At 43.2% G+C, this 26,399-nt stretch overlaps 1 protein-coding gene across 1 annotated transcript in view; it reads left to right on the top strand.

Annotated features, from left to right (window-relative positions):
* Positions 1–26,399, top strand: part of HSD17B12 (hydroxysteroid 17-beta dehydrogenase 12) — a 90,904-nt gene that overhangs the window by 26,719 nt on the left and 37,786 nt on the right. The window contains exons 2-3 of the mRNA XM_056850687.1: positions 13,909–13,955; positions 20,660–20,735. Of these exons, the coding sequence (XP_056706665.1) occupies positions 13,909–13,955; positions 20,660–20,735 (123 nt within the window). The remainder of the gene's footprint in view (positions 1–13,908; positions 13,956–20,659; positions 20,736–26,399) is intronic.

Here is a 26,399-nt window from a genome sequence, read left to right as displayed (position 1 = left end):
CAGGGAAAAAACAAGCAAACCCTGCTTAATATCATTCCAACTCCCTGACCTCAACAGTTGGAAGAGCTTTTTATTTTAGTAAGAAATCAGTAGCATTTCTGACTACAGTTTTAAGAAGAAACCCTTTTCTAGACAGCACAAAATAGGGTAGCTTTCTAGTATTGCTGGATGAGAAGTATGGTGATTATTGGGAGCTGTCTGAGATCCATGGCTGTAGACCACAGACAAAATCGTTGTGGCTGTTTGGATCAAGTTGACTCTATCTGGAACCAGTCAGGACAGTGGTTCTTAAACTGGATCATGACTTTTTTAAAACAGGAGAGTGACGAGGCACTGTGGGAGGGGCCATGGCTCAGTGGTAAAGCATCTTTTTGGCACCTAGAAGGTCCCAGGTTCCAGTCCCTGGCATCTCCAGTTAAAAGGACCAGGCAGTTGGTGATGTAAAAGACCTCTGCCTGAGACCCTGCAGAGCTGATGCCAGTCTGAGTAGATAATACTGACCTTGATGGACCCATGGTATAAGGCAGCTACATGTATTTATGTGAAGCAAGGAGAGGAGACAAGAGAGATGAGACTTAATGGCACATTAAACCCTGACTTGGATATCCCAGGCTAGCCTTATCTTGTTAGATCTTGGAAGCCCAGTTGAACAGTGGCTTGCTTCTGAGTAAATATGTATAGGTTTATGCTGTTGGCCAAGTAGGGGGGGGGGGCTACTGCTGTTTTTGCATAAACTCTGTTGGTTTCTCATGCCCACCCTATGGTCTCTGTGCTTCCTGTTGGTGTTCCTGTATGTGCTCTACAATCCAAACATTGCGAAATGCCCGGTTTTGAGGTTCTGTCTCCCGCTCGGCCTCCGGACCAGACACAAGGGGCAGTTCTTTATTTTTCCCTGCAGAAAATGTTCCATTTCTAAACATTGTTTTGTACAATTAATAACAATGAATGAATGCCAGTGCCAAATATAATATTAGGACAGTTTGGCAGTTTCAAGATTGTAATGAATGTTTTTCAGTTGATAATAAATTTATTAAATACATTTATAATATGTTTATTAAAGAAATTTGTAATAAATTTATTTAATGTTCTGTAAACTTGGGAGGAAGCAGAAATACATGTAATAATCCAAATTAAAAGTAAAGTTATAATTTCACCTGATAGGCTGTGTGGTCAATATCAAAACCTGAATTCCTGATCTATGTATTCCCTCACATGGCGGAAGAGATATTGTAATTACCAATATGGTATGGAACTACAATGATGCTGTAGATAGTGACCATGAAACTGAAGTGTCCCAGTGACCTTCATGGAAGAGAGTAAAATTAAATTTTGTTGAAAGAAATGAGTTGATAATGACATCCATGGTGCATCATACACAGTTCTTTAGGTGTATTAAATTAATTTGTCAACATTTTTCAGTGCCTTTGGGTTTAACTTAAGTTTAAACTTTGTTACATGCTACAATGTCATTAAATTTTTACAGATATTAGAATAAAAATTTCTTTAAAGCTTTTAATTTGTTTGAATATAACATGGGCAGCCCATTCCTGAAGGAAGGGTATTGTGATATAGTGGTTAAGAGCGGTAGTTTGGAGTGGTGGACTCTGGTCTGGAAAACCGGGTTTGATTCCCCACTCCTCCACATAAGCGGCGGTGGCTAATCTGGTGAACTGGATTTGTTTCCCCACTCCTACACACGAAGCCAGCTGGGTGACCTTGGGCAAGTTACAGCTCTGTTAGAGCTCTTCCAGTTCCATCTACCTCACAGGGTGTCTGTTGTGGGGAGGGGAAGGGAAGGTGATTGTAAGCCGGTTTGAGTCTCCTTTAAGTGGTAGAAAAAGTTGGCATGTAAAAATCAACTCTTCTTCCTCTTCCTCCTCCTCTGCAGCATCTGGGAGCGGCACAGCCACGCCTTCTCCTCAGAGGCTTCCTGGCCACCGCAGAGGAAAAAAACCCTTTTTTAATTAAGAAAAGAAGAGAATGGAGCCTTGATTACTTACCGTGAGGGCTCCTTCTCTTCTGAGGCGTAGGCGTCTTGAGCTGTGGGTTATTTTCCTCCATCTTCAGGGTAGGCAGGACCAATATCTTTAAACTTTTTCTAACTTCCTGTCTACCCTTGGCGGGAAAATAGCCTGCAGACCTCAGTTACAGACTTGCCTAGCTATTACGACAGGAGTGAAGAATTATCTCATACAAAGACAGGTAAGGTAATAAACATTGACAACATCAACAACAGAACCATACCCTTTGAACCTAAAGGGTTCATCCGATTGACCTTAGTAGCAAAGGTGCCCCATGGCAAAAATGCTACAACAATCTGAAAGGTGAACAAATAGTGAAAATGCGAAAAAACTGTGGTTTTCCCAAAACAAGGGAAGAAAAGAAAGGGAAAGGTTCAGACCCGGGCGGGCAAGACGCCTACGCCTCAGAAGAGAAGGAGCCCTCACGGTAAGTAATCAAGGCTCCATTCTCCTCTGAGGCTGCGGCGTCTTGAGCTGTGGGACCTACAAGAGCTCCCCTGATGGGTGGGTTATGAACTTTCCTCCGCCACTTGCTGCAACACCCTGCGACCAAAGGCCGCTTGGGCCGACGACCAAGTATTTATTCTGTAATGCTTTATGAAGGTCGAAGTGGAAGCCCAAGTTGCAGCCCGGCAAATTTCCTCCAACGGGGCCTGCTTATCGAAAGCTGCAGTGGCAGCTGCGCTACGCAGTGAATGAGCTGTAATACCCTGTGGGATCGGAACCGCTGAGGCCTTATAAGCCTCGGTGATACAGGCCCTGATGGTATAACTAATTGATGAAATCGACATTCTCTCCCCTTTGCCGGGGTTAGAAATTCCAATGAACATGAAATCTGTTCTTCTTATATCATTTGTCCTTTTAATGAAGATGCGCAGAGCCCTGCGCAAATCTAAAGAGTGCCAGGCTCGTTCCCTGGGACATGCAGGCTTTGGGCAGAAGGATGGTAGGTTTATTTCTTGCGATCTGTGGAAAGGAGAATTTACTTTTGGGGTAAATGAGGGGTCAGGAGTGAGTACCACCTTGTCCTTATGGAACACGCAAAGGCCTGCACGTATGGACAGAGCTCTCAGCTCGGAAACCCTTCTGGCCGATGTGATGGCAACTAGAAAGAGGACCTTCATGCGAAGGAATTTTAGGGAGACCGATCGGAGAGGCTCAAATGGTGGTTTTGTAAGGGCCTTGAGTACTAAGGACAGATTCCAGGACGGAAAGCGATGCTTGATAGGAGGTTGGCTTTGCTTCACCCCTTTTAAAAAGGCAATGATGTGATGGTGCCTAGCAGGGGGAACCCCTTCAACTGAGGGAACGACCGTTGAGATTGCTGCGACCTGTCTACGTAAGGTAGAAGCAGTAAGCTTCATATGAACCCCTTCCTGCAGAAAATCAAGAAGTTGATGCACCCCCGGCTTCAGAGGGTCGACCTTCTTCCTTCTTGCCCAGCGAACGAAGGCCTTCCAAGAGGAATTATAAATCCTCTTGGTAGCAGGCCTACGGGCCTCTAGAATGGTGTCAGCTACCTTGTCTGAGTAACCCCTGTCTAGTAAAGATCCCCTCTCAAGTGCCAAACGGTCAAACAGAACCATTGAGGGTCTGCTTGGACCATGTGACCTTGACGGAGAGTCCCCCATTGGGAAGGAATTCTCCAAGGTTCTCGACAAGACATCTGGCGCAGAGTCGCAAACCATGGTCGACGTGGCCAGAAAGGTGCTACTAGGATGACATTGGCCCCTTCCGTCTGGATCTTTCGAAGGACTTTTGGAATAATGGGCAGGGGAGGAAACGCATATAGTAGACCCGTTGGCCAAGGGCTCAGAAGTGCATCTATGCCCTCCGCTGCGTGATGGTGATACCTGGAGAAGAACCTTGGCACCTTGAAGTTTTCGGCGGATGCGAACAAATCTACTACGGGATTGCCAAATTTGATGGAAATTTTTTGAAAGACTTCCTGATCCAAGGACCATTCCCCTTCGTCTACGAAGTGGCGGCTTAGTTGGTCTGCTTGGATGTTGAGGACCCCTTTGATATGCTCGGCCCGGATGGACCTCAGGTTCACCTGAGCCCAGAGGAAGATCTGCTCCGACTCGCGGTGGAGGGTCGATGATCTGGACCCTCCCTGTTTGTTTATGTGAGCCTTCGTGGAAATATTGTCTGTTCTCACAATGATGTGCATGTTCCGGATCAGAGGAGCGAAAGCCCGCAGGGCAAGCTTGACCGCTCTCAACTCTAATATGTTGATATGCAGGAAGGATTCCTGTTCTGACCAACGACCCTGAGTGGTGTGTGAGTTGAGCGAGGCCACCCATCCTTCCAGACTGGCGTCCGTGAAAATTTGCATTGGTTCCTGATGAATGTACTGAGTAGTTTTGGAAAGGTTTGTCTGTAGAGACCACCAGCGCAGACTCCTCCTGGTCTCGAGGGAAAGTGAAATCAACCTGTCCCTCTTCTTTGCTATGTCCCTTTGAAAGGGTCGGAGTTGCCACTGAAGCGGTCTGGAGTGGAAACGAGCCCAGGGCACTACTGCAATGCATGATATCATGAGCCCGAGTAGTCTGGCCAGCTTCATGAGTCTGGAAGTTCGTGATCTGGCTAAAATCGATGCTAAGCCTATGATCTTTTGTATGCGTTCCGAAGGAAGGGATATACAGTTGTGTCTTGAATCTATCTTGACCCCCAGGTGGATCAGGGATTGTGAAGGAGTAAGACTGCTTTTGCTGTAATTGATCAAAAAGCCGTGTTCCTGAAGGACTTGTATCACCCGTGTTGTGTGCAACTTGGACTGATGTTGGGATTTTGCACAGATCAGAATGTCGTCCAGGTACGGGTGTACCTGGATGCCTTCCTGCCTGAGTGACGCAATGACTGACACAAGGATTTTGGTGAACACCCTCGGAGCTGTCTTTAATCCGAAGGGGAGGGCCCTGAACTGGAAATGTGAATGGCCATATGCGAAGCGAAGAAAACGCCTGTGAGATGGATTGATTGGCACATGGAGATAAGCCTCCGTCAAATCCACCGCCGTCATGAATGTGCTGGGGCGGAGGGACTCCACAATGGACTTGACCGTTTCCATGCGGAAACGCTTGAGAACCATCCTTCTGTTTAGGAATTTCAAATTGAGGATGGCCCTCCAGTCCCCATTCTTTTTGGGGACCGTGAAGAATATAGAGTAGGTTCCCTGATGCCTTTCCGAATTGGGAACGGACTCTATGGCCCTGATTTGTAGGAGGTGTTGAATGGCAGTGCGTGTTCTGTTTTGTTTTTCCAGTTTGAAGGGAGTGGGGGATTGGATAAACCTGTCTCTTGGTTGAGACGAAAACTCCAGCAGGTAACCCTGCGAAATTATTGTCAGAACCCACTGGTCCTGGCAGGAGGAAACCCAACTTTCCTGAAAGTACTGAAGTCTTCCCCCCACTTCTAGTGTGTTGCTGTCATTGTGCGGTATTTTTGGGGAACTTGTCCCCTTTGTCGGGGCGGGATTGCTGGTTGGATCGTTGAAATCTACCTCCTCCTCCCCTCCGAAAGGGCCGAGAGGAAGAATTCCAGGAGCCCCTTCTGTACTCAGATCGGTATCTGAATGGGGTTCTTGACGTCCGAAAGGACTGGTACGAAGAGGGTCTGGTGTCTTTCTTTAACTGTTTGGGCAGGGCCTGCTTCTTATCTTTGGTTTCGATAAGAATTTTGTCCAATTTGTCGCCGAAGAGCCTACCCTCCTGTATAGGATAGGACATCAACGTGGTTTTTGCCCTAAAGTCAGCAGGCCACGCTCTAAGCCATAAGGCCCTCCTTACAGACGTAACGGATGCCATGGACCTAGCGACTAGAGACATTGTATCAAGAGAGGCGTCCGCCATTAAGGTGACAGCGCTGAGAACTCTTTCCAGGCCTCCTGCCACTCTACGGTTCTCTGGAGGCACTAACTGGATAAGCTTTTTTAGCCATAAGTAAGAAGCCCTAGCAAATATTGATGTGGTTGCACTAGCCTGAATGGCAAGTGCTGAAGCCTCATGCGCCTTTCTAGTTAATGCCTCGCATTTTCGATCTAATTGATCCCTCAGGGATCCTTTCCCATCCTCAGGGACCAGGCCCGGGGACTGTATATCCACCACAGGAGCGTCCACCAGTGGTATTTTGAGAAGAGACATAGCATGAGGGGCTAAATTGTACAATTTTTTGACACTAGGGGGCAACTGCCTATTGGAGGCCGGGTTGTCCCATTCCTCATGAACTGCTCTGAGGAAAAATTCTGGGAAAGGAACCAGGTGATTGTGAGCCTGCCTTCTGGGAAAACACTCTGCCACCCCTTGTTTGAACTTAGGGGCAGGAGCATCAGAGGGATCACTCTCCTCCTCATTCAGATCAAGGGCCAGAATAGCTTTAGCTAGGAGTCCTTGATAATCTTCCCCACTAAACAGGCGGCTCTGGGGCTCTTCGGGGGGTGGTGCCTCATCGTCTGATTCAAACTCGCCTTCCTCTAACTCTTCATCAGAGCCCAAGGTGGACTCAAGGGATCCCTGTGATTCATTCTGCACTGATTCCCCCACCTTCCCCTTTAAGGCGGCTTTAGTAGGCCATTGTCCAGAAGTAGAAGGTCCCTGGATAACAGCAGGGGGTCTCTGGACTACAGGGGACCCCTCACCCACTTCAGTAGAATTAGAATGGATTGAGAAAGATGGGGGGGGGTTCAATGTGGCCAGCCCAGGGGAAAGGAGGGATTCTCATTTGGAAGGCTTGAAAAGCCTGCCACTGACGCTGGAGGGCTAGGTTAACCCAGCTATCAGCCTCCTCCTGCGTTAATAACCTCCCGCCTAGCGCCTGAGAAGGGGGGGGTAGTTACCAACTCCAGCCGGGAGAGACGAGGCAGACTCCACGGATGGTACCGTGGGGGCCGTCTGCAGGGTCCTGCGATCCTTTGGCGAGGAGGCGGAAGCTTTCTTTCCGGCTCTCATCCCTGCTCCAGTTCTTGGGCTGCGCTTTCGCCTCTTAGTGGAAAAAAGCGGCGGTGCGGCTTTTCGCGCCTTTTTTATCTTCGGCGCGGCCGGCTCCTTTCTCTCGCCCTGAGGGGAACTTTGCTGCTGCTCAGCCCCTAATGACTCGCAATCGCGGTCGTTGGGGTGAGTGAGTTCCCTCGGGGCGGATGCGACCAGCCCCCGCTGATAATCCTGTTCAGACAGGAGATCGTCCTCCCTCTCCACAATGGCGTCTGCCATTTTGGGCAAAATTCCTCCGGAGAGATCTCCAGGAGAAAAGAACAAATAAAAAACACCACAAAGGACAAAGCACGCAGGACTAGGAGGGGTAAAAGGAGCGGGGCGGAATGCACGCACAGACAAAGACTTACTGACCACACGACAGACAGAAAGATCCTAATAGTAATGAAGAAGCACGGAGCTCTCTCCTTTGCGACCTGCTACCCCTAGAGGCAGGACCGAACTGAGGTCTGCAGGCTATTTTCCCGCCAAGGGTAGACAGGAAGTTAGAAAAAGTTTAAAGATATTGGTCCTGCCTACCCTGAAGATGGAGGAAAATAACCCACAGCTCAAGACGCCGCAGCCTCAGAGGAGAAGGGGGAAATGCCCCGTGGCAAACAGCAAGGCTAGGCCACCAAAAAAGGTGGTGCAGCCATGTCAAAGCTCAAAGGGGTGTTCCTGGGGTGAAAGGGGCCTGGAAGCTGACTTACATCAGTTCTGACCCCGGGAAGCCCCCCCCCCCTGACGCCAGTGCGGCCTGCTGGTTCTGGGATTTAGGTCCTGGTGTGGCAGCAGCAGAGGCACATGCTGCTCTGGGCACCCAGATGCCGGCATGTGTGCCACCTGGGATGGCATAAGTACCTGTTGTTCCAGGTTAAATGGGCACTTACGCCAGTGCAGTGTCATGACGGCTCCTATGGAGCTTCACCTCCCCCTCAGGAATGTGCTCTTCGACCATGCTAGATTTATTTATTTTTCCTAATTGAAGTTTTCAGTTCAAGTACGGTATTTGTTGCTATTGGGACACAAAACTAATAAGGGGTACTCTTTAAATGTCCTTAATAAATATCAGTCAGATTTTCCAATTCAGTTTTTTGCGGGGTGCACCTTATTGTTCCAGCCCCATAGCGCATAGGGGTTGAAAATTGGCTACTGCTGTGTTCATGACTCTTTCCTAGGGTGAATGATGTGCTTAAGTCATTGAAATCTGTGGGCTTAAACATGCATAACTAACATCACAGCCAAGTGTGAGGTAGTCTGGCCCAGGGGATTTACTTGCCAGCATGAAAAACATTGGTACTCTTGGTGTAGAAGCAAATGCTTTTGCAGAAAACTGTAGATTTGTGTTAAAAATCAGCTGGTAATTTTACAATATCATTCTGGCCTATTTTGACTGTCCGTAGATATCTAGTTCAGTCTGGGCATTGTATCAAAGATGTGGTCGAGTAATAATTTTGTTAGAGTCACAAAAAAATCTCTATCAACAGGCGTGATACAAAAGCTAATTATCATGAAACAATGAAATTAACTTAAAAGTAGTAATGATTATTATAACTTGAACTGTCTCGTAGGCTGTGATCTTTGCTAGTGATGTCTGTATTCCAGTTTGGAGATGCTTGCTGTTTTAGCATGGGGTGGGGGTGGAGTAGGAGAACTATTGTTACTTTGCTAGGTTTACCCGGGAGTGCTGCAGACAGAGGTAGGGTTGCCAGGTCCCTCTTCGCCACCTGCGTCTTACAGATATATTTCCTGTATGAGTCACCTGGCATTCTAATTATGTATGGGTTGCCGAGATCTTAAAGGGACCTGGTCTATTTATAGAAAGCATGATAAGTCTATTTCATTGTTCAATCCGTATGGTGTCATCGTGTTAAAGAGATGGATAAAGCGCATCTCGTGCTGGAGAAGGGTCTTTTGTACATTGGTGGAATTATGAGGATGATCTTTAAAGGTCCAAAGAACAAAGAATCTGAGATCATTTTCAGAATGTTTATGTTCTAGAAAGTGCCTAGTGAGAGGAGCCTCTAAATTACGTGTGCGTATGCGGGACCTATGTTCGCTTATGCGCAATCTGACCTGGCGCATCGTGCTTCCAATGTACAATTTTGCGCATTTGCACGTGACCGCATAAACGGCTCGAGTCGTGGAGCCATTTGAAAAATGGCGTAGCTTAAACCTGAAGTCCGATGTAGTTGAGCTGAATTCTTTAACAGGTAAGCTCAACGGACACACCGAACACCGTCCGCATTTGAAGGGGCCGTATGTCGAAGAATGTTGTTTGGGCTTTGTTTGGGCTACACTTTGAGGTGAAACATAGCATTGCAGCCCTGGTCTTTTGGGGAGCATAGACAATAAAAATAAATAAAAATAGCAAAATCTAAGTAAATAAACAAAGTTATTTAACCAGTTCTTTAAGTGAATTCACGATAGTCCTGGAAAATTGGATAACATCCCACGTGGATATCTTTGTCTTCTGTGCTGAAGGTGAGAACTTGCAATGCAAGGCATTCATTATCAATTTATTGGAATTGATATTAGGTTTAGCAAATGTTGTTTATTTAATAATTTTAGGCTGATGAAGCTGGTACAGTGAAAACGCCAGAAATATGCGGAAAAGCGTTTCCTTTCACTTTTGCCTGCGGTTGGTGCGGCGGCAAACTTATAACATCCAAAAGGAATTTCCAACTCACCTTTTGAAGTGGACTTTGCTTCACGTCTAACCTTGGAAAAAGCCAGTGTGCTTGTTAGTGCTCTTGAAACAGCCAGTGTGCTTGTTAGTACTATACATTTTTGTAAATAGTTCACATATCATTGTATAGTATTTGTATACAGTTAATTGACACTGTACTGTTTTGTAGTTTGTTTGCACTTGTTTTGCCTGACTTTGAATACATTTTTGATAATTTTGAAATCTGTGAGCCTGCTCTGTTTGGTTTCTACAACACTACCTGGAGGTTGGCAACCCTATGTAGAGGCTATATACAAATGGCCTACCCATGCTAACAAGAAACACCACAATGGATTTAATCATTTGGGGCGGGACTCAAATGACAGGGAAAGTGCTTCTGCTTGTGTGGGGTGGGGTTGTCCCTTTTTTTGCTTTCGGTTGTAGGACTTCACAATGCACCAGATGTCACCCTGGAAGGCCCCAACCTTCTGGAGTAACATGTCAGTAAAAGTGAATTGCTGTTGGGTGAAGGCAGGCCCAGAAAAGGCCCAGTGGAAATGAAGAGGTAAATGTGCAGATCTTTGGATCTCAGCTTATATGTTTTAAAAGCATCTGAGGTATGACATTCATATTGCAGTTCATCCACAGTTTGTTTAGAGAAGAAGATGATGAATTTGGCAAATAGGATATGCTTCAGTAGCTAGCCTTTAAATGGTTGAGCATTAATCTTGAACTGCACCCATGCTTTTCTCAAGAGAACTTCTGGTTTTAATATTCTTAAGAATGAGTGACATACGAACATGAGAGTATGTAATCAAGTAACTGTGTCATAGTTGTACGAGTCCTGAAATATTTGGCATTTGTCAGATTTTATCAGTAGGCCAAGGCTTTTAAAATGTGCACCCATTGCTCTTAAATTTTTCAATCCACACAATTATTTCTTTTTTCTGTCTCCATAGTATGAGGTTTCCAAATTGAATGCTGCTTTTGTGAGTCACTATCTTCTGTTGCTAAGGGGACTATATTATAGTGTTTCTTATCCCTTCCATGATGTTTGTTAAATTACCTATAACACTCCATCCTTCCTGGTGCTGTACACATGCAGTGCTGAGCATGTAGGCTGCCTTTGGGAATTTAACCCTTTTCACTGTCTGAGTGCCAAAGGCAGTCATTACATTGCATGCCTATATTGTATCATACTAGTGTGTCCGAGTTCCTTTTCATGATTTGCGTAGATGAGGATATGCAAAATTTGAAGGGTTGAGTGAAAAATCAGGACGGGTATTTGCCTTATTGTCTGTTTAAGAAAAATGTATTATGTTGCTGCTGTTTTATTAACTTGCAGAGTCTGCATGCTTATCTTCTTTGTTCTTGTTAAAATATGAGCTGGCATGTGTTAGACTGCATTAACGTTTACTCCTAGGGACTTCAGTGGCTTCTAAATTTGGCATCGCTAAGTTGGTGCCCTGTTTGCTTGAATCAATTGGGGGCTGCTATTTTTAGCAACAAAAGGGAATTGAAATAGCGATTTTCCTTCCATGTAATAGATCCCAGGAGGAACACTGATGCAAGCTCTCTGTCATTCCATATACTCCTCCCTTCCCAAAAGCCCTCAGACAAAAGGCAGCTGTCACAGTTTGCAGCAGTATTAATCTTTAATCAATCGAGTGTTTTCTGCATTCAGGTGTTCAGGGGGAGAAACGGGTCACGAGGAGAACCTGCCTAGAATAACTAAGCACTACACTTGGTGGGTAACAGCAGAGAATAGACGGAGCAGCTAAAAATAGCATTTGCTTCCAGTGTTTCTACGGTCTATTTTTGATATTTGATTTTGATGAGGTTGGTTGGGCTGTTACTAAAAATAAGTTTCCAGCTAGCTGAAAACACAAAGTAAAATATTTTAAACCAGCACAAACTAATATACTTTTATGGGATGCAGGTAATCTTGAAGGAAAGCACTGGTCAAATGCCAATGTTTTATATAATCGCTATTAAATGAGACCTGCCTCGATGTCTCATTTAAGCAGGAATAAACTGTTCTTTCCAGTTCTGTTCTCTCCTCAGGCTCGCATGACTCTGTTCATCTTTCACAATGTTCAGTAGTGGGAACTTGACATTTTTTTTGTTCATACCTATTTAGTATGTCTTTCTGATGCATACTGAGATGGGAAACTTTACATTTGGATATTGTTGACCAGTTGTCTTCTGCTGAAAGCTGCATTTAGTTACTGCAGGGATCCCCCACATGGTGTTCATGGGCGCCACCACGGTGCCTGCCAAGTGCCCCTTTTCTAGTGCTTGCTAAAGTAATTTTTAGGAAGTGGGTGGGACCAGGTAGGGCTTTTGCCAATATGGCTTCTGGTTGATTATTGGAGATTTGATTGGCCGTGCAGATTTTTCTTAATATTGCTTTGGCAGCAGCTGCCACTTCGGCACAAGAATCTGCACTGTGTTACTGAAGTTAAGCTGTGGCAATCATTTTGTGGCTTGCTCTACTTCCTGCAGCAGCCATTTTGTTGCTGCGCCCACCATGCTATGTCAGAATTCCAAATGTGCCCACAGGCTCAAAAAGGTTGGGGACCTCTGAGTTACAGGCACTATGGAATAACATAATGGGATCTGATTTGTATCTCATATTACCTAGAGAGAGAGGTGGGTTTTCTGACCCCTCCCCTCATCTTGTACAGGTTTGGAACTACCCCTAATTTCAGTGGGTTTTTTTTTTTTTTTTACAAACCAGTAACTAATCCCAAATATTTATTCCTCTGTATTGGTACTCAAGGCTTCCATGTGTGAAAACAGTTCCTTGTCTATTTAGAATAATGATGCATTTTAAAAAGTTTAAAATGATATCCTTGACTTCTAATTGATTTCCTAGTAGTAATAAAAGCACAAGTGTTAAGGAGCGACTGGCACTACTCTTGCAGGAGTTGTATCTACCAAATGGGAAGTTAAGAAAAGAAGTATATGGATGTACTTCTGGCAAGCTGAGCTAACCAGTGCTGGGTTATAGAAACATGAAAAGTAGTTAAATGTAGGCTGGTTCTCTATCAGCATTTAGTCACTTAACAATATGGAGGCTTTTTAGCCACCTAACAATATGATGTCTTTGTTTCCTGTGTTAATTAATCCGCAGCAATGAATACCACTGGTTAGTAATACCGATTAGGCCACACTTTATCCATACGGATGCAGTGAAATGGTTATTCGGTTGTGTGTGAAAAACTACTTCTTAGCTCTACTGGATGGATAGAGTGGAGCAATCAAGTGACCTTGAGCGTATACTCCTTAAAATAAAACAATGTACATCCCTAGATTAAAACATAGTGATGGAGGATGTATTTCTGGATGCTCTTGTAAATAATGAGATTCCTCAAAGTCTAAATAAATTAAATTTGTCTGGACTAATTAGTCCCATTATTAGACTCCGTGTATTCCTTATGGGCTGCATTGTTCCCAACATACACCAGGTGTGGCATATTTTTCTACTCACAAACTACGGGCTGATTCCACCCACACTCTTCCAAATCTTCTGTAGTACACAGGATGATAAGCAACCAACACTTGAGAGTCACTGGTTTAGTCTTTTGAAGCTATCCCTAGATGGAGACCGTTGGAAAGATTGTAGAAATTGCCTGTTTCTCCATTGACTTTGCTCACATTTGTTGAGTAGAGGAGCAGGATAGTGTAGAGGGTGTATACAAGCATTTCTGGAACAGCTTGTCCCTCCTGAAGTGGTGTTAATAGATTTCATGGCTTTCTGTTTGATCCCATGAAGCTTATGGGTGTGTTAGGCTCCTGTTTTATTGCTTAGCAAACCTTTACAAGTTCTTTTGAGACAGTTTGATGACTTGTAGCAGTAGTACATCAGACTCTTTTGCAGTGATTACTTCCAATGTTGGTGCTTCTAAAGACTAATTTAATCACACCAGTCTCGAAGTCTGATTGAAAGGTTGCTGTGTTTTTCAAAAGAAGAAATGCTGAGTCAGTGTAATGCTTACATTGGGGTGAAAATTAGGAGTGGCCTCCCTTACATTGCTGTTGTAAGGGTGGAATGTTTCAGTCAGCTTTTATACTTCCACATGTCTTAGAATGTACATAGGACATATCCTATGAAGACACATTTAATAATGTCAAAGGGTGTGTGTACTGCAGTGACCCTATATACTGTACTACATATAGTTGCAATGTTCTGATTTAAACTGTATTATCTAAAACAGACTAACATATGTTTCTTCTCATTTTGTAGTTGTCACGGGAGCGACTGATGGAATTGGAAAGGCTTATGCAGAAGAGGTAATATTTTTGATTTTTCAGTCGTTTTACCTGCTGGAGTTTGCATATATATCCAGTTGCAGCTATGGCCTATTTGCAAACATGATATTGCATGGGAAACCATGATTCAAAAATAAATCTGTTATTTTTTTGTGATAATTCAATTTGAAATGCAACCACATGTGTTAGGGATTACACTGAGTGCATTATGTGTATTCTTGACTGGCGTAAAGAATTGGAATGGGGGGGAAATGAGTTTGCACACTCCCAATTAATCAATCACAATCTTTATTAAAAACAGTCATAGTCCAGCACAGCTCTTCACAATTTACCACTAAAACCCTTAGTATTAAGCTCTAAAGGTAAAAGGTAAAGGTCCCCTGTGCAAGCACCGGGTCATTCCTGACCCATGGGGTGACGTCACATCCCGACGTTTACTAGGCAGACTTTGTTTACGGGGTGGTTTGCCAGTGCCTTTCCCAGTCATCTTCCCTTTACCCCCAGCAAGCTGGGTACTCATTTTACCGACCTCAGAAGGATTGAAGGCTGAGTCAGCCTTGAGCTGGCTACCTGAAACCAACTTCCGTCGGGATCAAACTCAGGTCATGAGCAGAGCTTGGACTGCAGTACTGCAGCTTACCACTCTGTGCCACGGGGCTCTACCCCAAGTTTATACAAATAGTAAAAAAAGTTGCTTTAGCACAGTGGGTAGGAATTTTCCATTGTCTTCCAGTTGCAGGTGGATATTTGCTGCAAAGATTTCTACTGGCTTGGATCCCATGCTAAATCTCCACCTGTGCTTTTCTTTAGTGGCATGGGACACCTTCCCCCTCCTGCTGCAGCCCAAAATGATCCCCAAAATACTGTTTCCAGGGTGGGGGATTCCCAGAAACAGTATGAAGGAGGCATTGGAGGTCTGGAGCAGGAGTGGGAAATCAGCCACTATCCATAGTGTTCTCAGCGGTTCAAGTCACTGGGAACTTTGTTGATACAGTTATGGATATGTTACTATCTCTATGAGCTTACAGAGGAAGCCATGAGTGTATTTTTTCCCATCTTAGCTGGATTCTGTAGCTGCAGCCTTTTCTGGAAAAGGGGTACCTGGCCACTATCTCACATGCTTCAGTAACATGTGTTGGAGGCTACTGAGATGTCCTTTCTGTAGTGGTGACTTGGGAGACCATGTGGAAGCTTCAGCTGGTTCAGAATGCATTGGTCAGAGTGCTTATAAGGGCTGGCTATAGTAAACACATCATTCTCATCTTGTGGTTGTTGCTCTGGCTGCCAGTGCACTTCTGTGCCCAATGCAGTGCTGACATTGACCTTAAAGGCTTGGCCCTGCCGTGTGAGAAACTAATTGGTGGGCTACATCTATCCATACATGAATGCTGACCTGTGTTCTTAGTTTGGCCAGGGAAACTTATTGTGGGAACCTCCTTTGTAGAATTTTGATTGGTGGGAACCCACATGAGGGCTTACTTGGCAGCTGCCACCGCCTCTTTGGAACTTGCCTTGCATGGAGGATTCTTCCTTCTTTAAAGGCTTTGTAGTTTTAGCTAAAAATTTCTTTTAAATTCCAGTAGTAGAAAAGGGCAAGAGTCCAGTAGCACCTTAAAGACTAACAAAAATATTTTCTGGTAGGGTATGAGCTTTTGTGAGCCACAGCTCACTTCTTCAGGCTACCCACTGTGAATTTTAAATTCCAGAACGCCTTTTTAGTTAAATCTTGTCCCTGTTACTTGTAAGCTTTTAATGACTGTATGGTAAACTGTGCTGAGTATTTTTAAATAGAAGGGTATATAAATATGCTCATAATACTATAAAGGAAGAACAGGAACTTAGATGTGCTGGGAAAATAACAATGTTCACTGCAGTTTATTTATTATTTTATTACATTTTTATCCTGCCCTCCCTAGCCCAAGGCCAGGGCGGCTTTGTTCTGTTCTAACTCAGTCATACTTGGGTCTCCAAATACTATCATGCTTTTGACTTGGTTCTACTCACTTTTTTAATATGGTAGTTCAAAAATCTCTTGGCTGAACTAGAATTTCAGTATGGTGTCAGGGCAGACTGCTATCATTATCCACTGGTATCAGTCAATGATACATTGGGCTGTTCAGGCTGCTATTAAGATTTGTTACTTGCTAGCAAATTATTTTCTTTGAAGAGATGGACCTCACCATTCGTGTAAGACAAGGGAAATGACTATAAAATATCTAGGTGTTGGCATTTGTCTACCTGGAATATCTGACCCTTGAAAATGTGATCAGAAAATTGGTCTACATTGCCAATACAATTGGAAGATAATGCTTGCTTACAGATGGTGCTCTGGATTAGATATTTCAGTTGGGTAGCCAAGGCAAGTAACATCTATACTTCAATAAATGCAGGCATTTATTCTCAAGTGGTACTGTCACTTCAGTTGGTCAGTCTTTGAAGAGATACTGAATGCCATAGTCATTATGGATGGGAGATAACTTTGTAAAGATGATCCAGTGCAGATATTTTGTCTTTTTTCCTAAACGTTTTACAGAATTTTATGTAGTTATTGAAGTGTGTTGATTTCTTACCTATTTGTTCTTTGTGGTCTCAATTCAGTCCTACAAATGGGGGTTCTATACTGGCACAGTGGCAACTCTGTAAAGTTCTAGAGCTCTAGGCCTGAAATTCCTTTCCCTAGATTTAACAGCCATTAGCTATTCATCCACCATTTCACACTAAAATAAATAAAGATTAACTTCTTCTTGGCTAGGCCTGAAATTGGCACTTCAGTCCCTTATGCTAAAACAAGAGACTGCACTGGCTCTGAGGGACAAGTTCCATCCCACTCACTCCTCTTCTGACCTCTTCTGTTAGTAGCTTTGTGCTTATCCTCAAAGAAAATGTTCATGCTGTTCTTTTCTTTCTTTTTTGTCTGTCTTCTCTCTAACTTAGGTTAAACAAAAAGATAAAAGTGTAGTTCTGTTCTTTGAAACAGTAGACAGAGGAGGGATGGAAACTAGACATGGGACAAAGTTATATTCAACTGGTTTCCTTTCAGTCTAGTTCAGGCATGCATGTCCAGGTATCAGTAACACCTGTGGGGACCAACTTAGAGTGGTGCTATAGTTTCTTCCTGAGGATAAGCGAAACACATAAAAACCTTTCAGGCTGAAGCCTTTAAGTCAACCAAGCAGCAAATCAACATGGTTCAACATGAAGTTGACAGTCCACCCAACTGCGAGATGTACCATATGCCACCTTGCAAGGCTGTATTCCATCTCTCATGTGCATTGAACCCACCTTTTGATAACGTGGGACTTTCCCATACTTTCACCAATCAGGTCCTGGAGAAAGTGGATAAGGATAAGAAAGCTGTCTGTAATTTAGAGGGGGGTATCACAACCATTATCCAGATTTTCCAGACAGCATTCCTGGTTACAATCCTCTTTCTGTTGTATATTCCTGTTCTCTCCTGCTGAAGCTATATCTTGGAGGAAGTATCAGCCATCTGGTAAAAGGTTGTACCATTGTTTCAAACCATACAAAAAGACTAAAGCTCTGATGGACAGCTAAATACTGCTGTGTGGTCCCAGTCTTGCAACTCAAACGTCTCTGCAGCCTGCCCTTGGATGGGTCCTGAGTGAAATGCAGGAGAAAAGGAGAACACCTCCTGTCTTGCTGCCCACCCAGGATCCATTGTTACAGGGAAGACTGTAGAGACACATTCTCTCCAGCTGATCTTGCGTGGAAGATCACGGGTGCAGAGCAAGCACTTGCCTTCTCTTCTGCTGCCCACCTTCTCTTATGGTACCACCCACTGGTTTGGTGTCCCAAATGGCTGCTTGCATTGCTTGGGCAGTGAACCTGCACTGCGCAGCAGCCAGAATGGCTCCCCCTGTTCTCGCTTCTTCTGCTTCACCTGAGCAGCAGTAGCATTTGTAGGAGAAAGCTCCTGTTCTTCCTCCCTTCTTCTCCCTTCCCCTTTCCTTCCATGATGTTGCCACTGGGATCTATAGCAGGCTACAGATAGAAGCCTTTTTGTATGCAAAAGCTTCTCTGTGTTCCGCCAAAACAAAACTCACTTAATTCAGACCTCACTTTCCCCCTCTAAAGTTGTTTTCGGTTTTTATCATTCCCAGGAGTTTGTGTTACTCCCACGGTCAAAAGTCAAGACCATACCCTAGATGCTGAGATGACTCTCATTCATTCTGGATAAGAAGCAATGGCTTCCATAGGAAGGGACCATGACTCAGTGGTAGAGTATCTGCTTTTCATGCAGAAAATCCCATGTTTGATCCCTAGCATCCATAGTTTAAAAGGAAAGAGGTCCACTGGAGACCCTTGAAAGCTGCTGCCTGTCAGAGTAGATAAACCGACCTTGATAGACCAATGGTCTGACTTGGTATTTGGTAGCTTCATGTATTCAACAACAGACAAAAAGGCAAAAAAATTCTTGTGCTGAAGACTTGAAATGGCTTCAGTCATGTTATGCTATCAGCTGTTAAAATAACTGCTTCCACAAACTCTTTGGGAACACAGTAGTGACTTCCTTGGCATTCCTGGAAGGCAGAGCTACTACCTGGGTCACAGTCTTTTCCTTCATCTCATGCTGTGCTCCTGTGCATCAAGCACAGTAGGATGCCAGCTTCAGCCAGGCTTTTCTGTGAACCATCTTCTCCTGAGGAAACACCGGCGTCCATCTCTAGGTAAACTAGTTTGCTAATCTCCCATATATGGTACTCCAAAGAGGCCATAAAGAAGAGGCCATCAAGGGGTTTTCCAAGTGATCATCTGTCAAGTCAGAGAACTTGCCCTCCTTCCCTTCTGTTGGCCTTTTGTCTTTGGAAGAGCTTCTGCCGGTGGTCAGAAGGGAATGAATGGGAAGGTGCTTGTCCTTCCCCTTAGAGTAAGTTGTGATGGATATACACCAATAGGGTGATCTTTGGCTGTGTCTGTTAGCTCTGGTAGTTCTCAATTTGTGAAGATCACAGTGGCTTCTGATTTACTTTATTTTCATTCCTGGATGACACCAAGAACCTTATTTTCTTTTGACTATGAACTGACTGAGAGGCAAGGCTATGCAAGTGTCTGGTTATTAAGAAGTGCCATGAAAGAACTGAGATAAACTGCTGAAGGGAAAACTATATGAAGTGATCTGAACTGAGGGGGAGATAAAGCACGGACTATTAGAAAGCTAGAACTATCAGAACAGCTAGATTTGAGTCCAGTAGCATCTTAAAGACCAGCAAGATTTTGGTGGTATAAGCTTTTGCGAGTCAAAGCTCCCTTCGTCAGAGAGCCTTGAGTCTTGAAAGCTTATACCCCCAAAATCTTGTTAGTCTCTAAGGTGCTGTTGGGTTTGAATCTAGCTGTTCTGCTGCAGACCAACACAGCTGCCCTCCGAAACTTTGAGAAAGAAGGCATGGTCCAAAGAGAGGATACACTGAAATCTTTGCCTTTATTCTTTGTATATATGCTCACATTCCTGTAATTAAATATTTTAAACATGCCTTTCTTGAACCCAGTTTTTTAATTTTGGAATATGTCAGGAATGTTTTCCTTTTTTGTTAGTGAAGTTTAAGCAGAAATGGTCAAGATAGTCATAAGAACAGAAGTCTTAAAGTCTTCCAGGTTGGCGGCCATCACCACATCCTGGGGAGAGAGTTCCACAATTTATTGTGTGAAGAAATATTTCCTTTTATTTGTTTTGAATCTCTCACCCTCCAGCTTCAGCAGATGACTCCGCGTTCTGGTATTATGAAAGGGAGAAAAGCTTCTCCCTGTCCACTCTCTCCTTACCTTGATTAACTGTATAGACCTCTATCACGTCTCTCCTTTTTTCTAAGCTAAACAGGCCCAAGCATTTTAACCACTCCTCATAGGGCAGTTGCTCTAGTGCCCTAATCATTTTGGTTGCTCTTTTCTGCACCTTCTCAAGCTCTGCAATATCCTTTTTTAGGTGTGGGGACCAGAACTGTACACAGTATTCCAAATGTGGTCTCACCATAGATTTGTATAAGGGCAGTATGATAACAGCAGTTTTATTCTCTATTCCTCATCCAATTATGACCAGCATGGAATTTGCCTTTTTCACAGCAGCCGTACGTTGGGTAGACATCTTCATCGAGCTCTCCACTACCACCCCAAGATCCCTTTCTTGGTCTGTCGCTGCCAGCACAGATACCATCAGTGTTTACGTGAAGTTGGGATTTTTTGCCCCAATATGCATCACTTTACACTTGCTCGCATTGAATCTCATTTGCCATTTTAATTCCCATTCCTCCAGTTTGGAGAGATGCTTTTGGAGCTCCTCACAATCCATATTTGTTTTAACCGCCTTAAATAATTTGGTGTCGTCGCCTTGGTTTAAAAATGGGTCTCCTTAGTTGAAAATGGCCCTTACGTCTGGCAGTTGCACCTCATGCAGCAAGTTGCAATAGCATGGTATCCTCCTATAAAGAAGGCAGCAATTTTTGGCCTGCAGGTCTAGAACTTCTTGGAGTTGTTTCCATGCCAGTCCAGAATTCCCATCAGAATCCCCATAGATGATTATTTGAACATCAGTTAAGGTAAGCAACCTGTTTTTGATTTAAATCCACGTGTGTAGCTCACTTTCTTAAACACTAATCCTCTTTGAGCCAAATGTTATCATTGCATTTCAAGTTTAAACAATGATGCTGGTTGATCAAGTACCATAAAGTTGCAATTGAGCCCTCTTAGATGGTTTTTTTTTGTCGTTCCAGTTAGCTAGGCGAGGAATGAAAGTGGCTCTTATCAGCAGATCTCAAGAGAAAATGGATCAGGTTGCCAGCGAAATACGTGAGTGATTTTCTATATATTTCTAGATAAGAAAAACTAAAATAAGATAGCTGATGTTAACTGCTTGAAAATGCTGATTATTCATATTCCCTAAAGGTCTTTAACATTGTGGTTCATCGGCCAACCACAACATTTTTAACCACTTGCACCAAGCCACAAAACTGTTAAATCAATGTAACACTGAATGTGGAATAGCAGCAGAACCTAATAAAGCTTGATAACTGACCACTTGAATCTATGAATTCTTTCCTTTCCAGGTCTATAAGTTAATCTGGCCACTTGAAACATATCAAATGTCTTGCAGTCAGTAAGAATTTGATATGCTCCCATGACCGGAGTTAATAATTATCTGAATAACTTCTTTCTTGACAAATTGTAGAAGAGGGCAGCACAATGAATAGTGACAAATCTATGACACAAAAATGGAAGTGCATGCATAAGCATTGCTCTGGCAAGTAACTTCTTATGTTTGTTCTTCTAAAAAATTGATTTCCCACTCTTTCTCATGAGTGGCGGACTCTAATCTAGAGAACCGGGTTTTATTCCCCGCTCTTCCACATTAACGACGGACTCTAATCTGGAGAATCAGATTTGATTCCCCGCTTCTCCACATGAAGCCTGATGAGTGACCTTGAGCTAGTCACAGTTCTCTCAGAATTCTCAGCCCCATCTACCTTACAAGTTCTCTGTTGTGTGTGTGTGTGGGGGGGGGGGGCAGGGCAGGCAATTGTAAGCTGCTTAGAGACTCCTTTCATTAGAGAAAAACGGGGTATAAAATCCAACTTTTCTTCTTTTACATGGAAATGGGCATGCTTAAATATTTGAGTCCTCATTCTGTTTGATTGTAAAGCTTTTCAAAATGAATGCCTTGATCTTTCCTCTATCTGACCATATCTTTTAGGCTTCTTTTCACCTGGTTTGCCTTGGGCCTCATTTTTGTAGCAAAATGTATATTTGTAAAGATTAGGGTATAATACACATGTCGACGGATAGTTACATTTTATGGCCTTTTGCAGTCACAAAAGAGATACCATTGCTGCAATACACTGAAATAAATCAAGGTAGGTTTGGATTAAGCTGAGAAACTTTTGAAGACTGACCTTCTCTGCTTGTATACAAAAGTTGGAAACATAGGATTGTATCCAACTGTTGTTCCATTCTTGAGCTTTTCCCAGCACCACCACCCCAGTCCCAGTGTGTGCTATTCCTGGGGGGCCTGAACCCCTGCAGCAACATTTTGGAAGTCACAGTGGACTGCATTTGGACATCAACCATAATGTGGTTGATGGAACTTTAGTGTGGCTGTTCCTGGTGAATTGGGGAAGGTATGGCAGGAGGTGTGATTTATTTACGAGGCTGTTTTGTGATCCATGTTAGCAGTCGTAATTTGGCAAATTGCTCATACTAATGATCCTAAGAATATATACACAGGCACATTCTTAAGCATGTTTGTTTGGCAAAAATAGTGGAAGATGGCCTTTGGATTGAGTTGCCCGTATATAAATGTTCCATTGTGAGTTAGTTGCCTGTACATAAGTGTTCTATTTAATTCCTTCATAGCAATTTGAGAATTGCAGCCAGTATATTAAATTTGAACCTAGGTTCAAATGCCATGCCATTTAATTTCATATCTAAATCATTAATTGTTCAATTCAGTTGCCCTCCATAAAAATGTATAAGTAATCTAATAACTGTAAAAGTACTATATAATAGTCACTTTTAGTATTAGACTGGGCACAAGCTTCAGTCCCTGGAATATAGTTGGCAGGCGACTATCATGCTAGCTAGTTCATGTCAGACTTTGTTTGTTTTTAATATGACTCTCCACCTGGAAATACTGTTAGTCTGCAGTAATTGCTTTGCATCAACATTAAAATTAAAACATCAAAATCACACACATATGAATAACAGATCTGTGAGTAATGTTTGGAACTAATAGTATTTATTCTGTTTGAAATTCTGTTAGTCATAATAGCAGCTTCATCTCTTAAGAGAGCATATTAGTTGTAGAAGTACCATTAAGTTTATTTTAAAGAGTAGGCGCAATTACCAACAGTTCTAAATATTGTTCTGATAAATGATTGGAAGGGTTCTACAGTCACACTTGCAAATATATTTCATTGAATTATCTGGGGAGAAGGTTGTCTGCTCTTAAAAATGGTTGTCTCTCTGCTTCCTCTTCCCCTACCTGATAAATATGGCCTATCCATGGTTTCCTAAGTAGTATTTTATTCTGACTGTATCCCACATAACTTCTCTTATGACTTCTGACGCGGAAGCCAAGCGGATTAGCAGTCTTGTCCAGGATACCCATCAGAAAGTCCACGGCCATATAGAAAGTGTAGTTTATTTGTACAGTGCAGAAATATATACAGATACTCCTTTCACACTCTCCGCTCATAACATCCCGCATAGAACTGCGGTTTCACTTCAATATATACACCTGGTGATTGCAACCACCAATCACAGTAGATATCCAATTATCCTGGCATTGCTACTGCATTGCATCAGCCACCTGGCTATAGCTGGATCAGGCCAGCTTTCTCTAGCTCCCCAGGTACTTTCCAGGCTGATTACATCATCCTTAGATCTCTCTGATCTAACCTGCACCTGTCAAACTAACTGACAGACTTGTAATCTTGACACTCTCCCTCCCATTTTAACATCAGCTTCCCATTCTGTGTTGTCACCATTTTTGAGCCTTGTCTCTATCCTGAAATCCAAAAATGATTTGTCAGGACTCTTGTATATACATGAAATTGCTTTATCTTGAATCAAACTATTGGTTTATTGGGGTCAGTATTGTCTGTTGAGACGGGCAGCAGCTCTCAGGGAGAAATCTTTCACAGTCCTTACTACCTGAGCCTTTTAACTGGAGATGCCAGAGACTGAACCTGGGACCTTCTGTGTATCAATCATCCCTGAGCCATGGCCTCTCCTCTGTGGGCAGACGAAAGGATCAAGTGATTTCTTGGTACTGTGATGTAACTACATGGCTTTATGGGTTGTAACCATGTCTGACTGACTTGAAAATTGTATTTCTGACTGAAGGTTCAACTGGGTAAATTTACTTTACTGATTGTACTATACTGTTTGAATCAAAGTTTTGGGATAGCTCTTAATTCCTACGTGAAATTGTCTTACTTTCCACTTCAGCTTCAAGCTCCTGTTCTGAATGTCTGCATCTTTGTTTCTTATCTGTCACTTTTCTATCTCTTATTCTTGTGTTATTCTTGTTGTCTGTCTGTTGCATAAGTTAAAATGCTGTTGAATTCTGTTCCCTTGTCCCCCGCTACCCCATACATCGTACCTTGTGCCATGCTGTCTCTTTTTCCAATGGCGGCAAGCGCCTTTCCTAGAAATCCCTTGTCAATACCTGCTTCTTCTATACTGGCTTCATGAAGTTAAAATAAGTGCTTTAAGTTTGTAGAACTGCCTGCTAGTGGTTAGGTGTAATGAGTCATTAAACGACTTTCAACACATAATAGAGACTTTTCCGGTTGAGGTGCAGAATTTGAGTGTTAAAGACTGGATATAAGCATTGATATCTGTACATTACATTTTGAGATGGCCTTCCTTAAACAGAGATAGGAGCGGGAGAACCACAGAGTTACTAAACTGATATGGATACATTTATAAAGGATTACTTGCTTCCTAATATGAAATCATCCTTTTGTGCCAGTAAGATCTCTGCTTACCCTCCTAATAAAGATCTGGATGGCATAGAAGACTGATGATAGTTACACTTCTGTGATTGGAGGGGTGTTGAAATAGATGTTGGCTAGGGGCTCAGGGAAATTATGGGTAGTCTCAGTGGAGTAAGAGTAATTCACTTTAAGAACTAATATATGAAATGGATTTTCTTGTAGATAACTTATCCTAGTGATAGAAAGGGTAAAATGCCTTTTAGTTTGTGCCTTTTCTAAACTGCTTGAACTACTGAGAGCAGTGGTGTGCAGTTCTTTACAAAATATGAACAGGTTGATTTTTGTTTTGTTTAATGAAAGACATTAAAGGACTAACGCAATAAAGGGCTGTAACATCTCCCTAATGAAGTATTGTTTAAGAGTTCCTGTTGTAGGGTATCCCCCCCCCAATCTGGCTTTATATTCTTATCGCTGTTAATTGTCATGGTTGCCTCCTATAGTATGCTTAACCTCTTTTGACTTGGATCCTGAACCATGTTTCTACTCCTGCTTTCTTTGTTGCAGAGGCAGTTCACAGTGATGAGTTTGGTTATGTCAGTTCATCTACTAATGACCAGTTAACCCAACACACTAGATTGCAGTATTTTTATGCACACAATGTTTTGGGCTGCCAGATTTCTGGAAACAAAATGCAAGTCTCACACTTTACTTCCCCCCCCCCCAAAAAAAAAGTTCACTTTTTGATTGTTTAGGATGTGCTTAGCAGCTCCAAGATTTGTTTGCTTCAATTACAAATTCTTTACAGTTTACAGAAGTACCAGAGGACACTGATATAAATGAGCAGGAAAGGAATTGGGCACGGGTCAGTTAAACTCCCCTGATCTGGATGGCGCAGGCTAGCCTGATCTCGTCAGATCTCAGAAGCTAAGCAGGGTCAGCCCTGGTTAGTATTTGGATGGGAGACCTCCAAGGAAGTCCAGGGTTGCTACGCAGAGGAAGGCACTGGCAAACCACCTCTGTTAGTCTCTTGCCTTGAAAACCCCGTAAGGGCTCGCCATGAGTCGAGTGCGACTTGACGGCACTTTACGCACACACAGAGTTAAACTCATCCTTTGATTAGTATCCACAACTCATTGGCATATATCCAACCACACAGTTGTCACAATGTTGATGGCATTTCCACTTGTGGAAGAGGGTGTGCTGACTTCCAGCACCCCCTCCCCCCATGTAGACCCCCACTTTGTCCCATGTACCACTCTTGAGGGTTCACTGGCCCCAGAAAGAAAATCTCAGGGGGTTCAGTAGGCTGCAAGAGGGGGAAGCGGGTAAATCTTGCTGCAAAATCAGCAGATGGTTGCATACAGGGCCCTGTTCACAATATGCTCTACTTTGACTATTTGAATAATTGTTAATTGGGTGAATGTGTTATTCTTTTTGATACCTTTCAAAAAGAACTTGTTATCAATTGCAGTAATAATAGTTGAAAATGATAAATAACAGTTTTAAAATGCAATTCTTAAATAGTCTGTTGCATCTAGCCTTAGAACCGAGTTTGGCAATCCACTATGCAGTGCAATCCGTGCAGGAACCTCTGGGCAGGTGTCTGCCTTTCAACAAGGCTAAAAATAGCATTCATTATCATAAGCATGATGAACACACGCAGACACAAGCAGCATCACAACAACCTTGCGTGAGAACTTTGAAATGAACACAGTATTCTTTTTCCCCAGTGCCAAATTACTCAAACTGATGCAAGCTGTTTCAATATCAACATTCTTACCTGTCAAAATCAGGTTACAAAAAGAGCTTCCCATGTCACTGTTTCCGTTGATGGAAAGAGAAGAGATTTTAAAAAATCCTTTAATTTAGGTAAAGCTTATCTTCCTCAGTTTATCTTCCCTGAAAGAATAGAATGCAAAATGCAAATGCACTGCTGATCTTAAAGAGGGCTGCTTGTCCAGGAGTGTACTGCTTTGTATAGCTGAAGGTTATCTTTGGAATCACTGACTAAGTATCA

This window comes from Euleptes europaea, chromosome 6 (genome assembly GCF_029931775.1).
Source record: "Euleptes europaea isolate rEulEur1 chromosome 6, rEulEur1.hap1, whole genome shotgun sequence".
In the NCBI taxonomy this organism is placed as follows: Eukaryota; Metazoa; Chordata; class Lepidosauria; order Squamata; family Sphaerodactylidae; genus Euleptes; species Euleptes europaea.
Note: the sequence above shows the minus strand (reverse complement) of the source record. Positions and strands in the feature narration are given on the sequence as shown.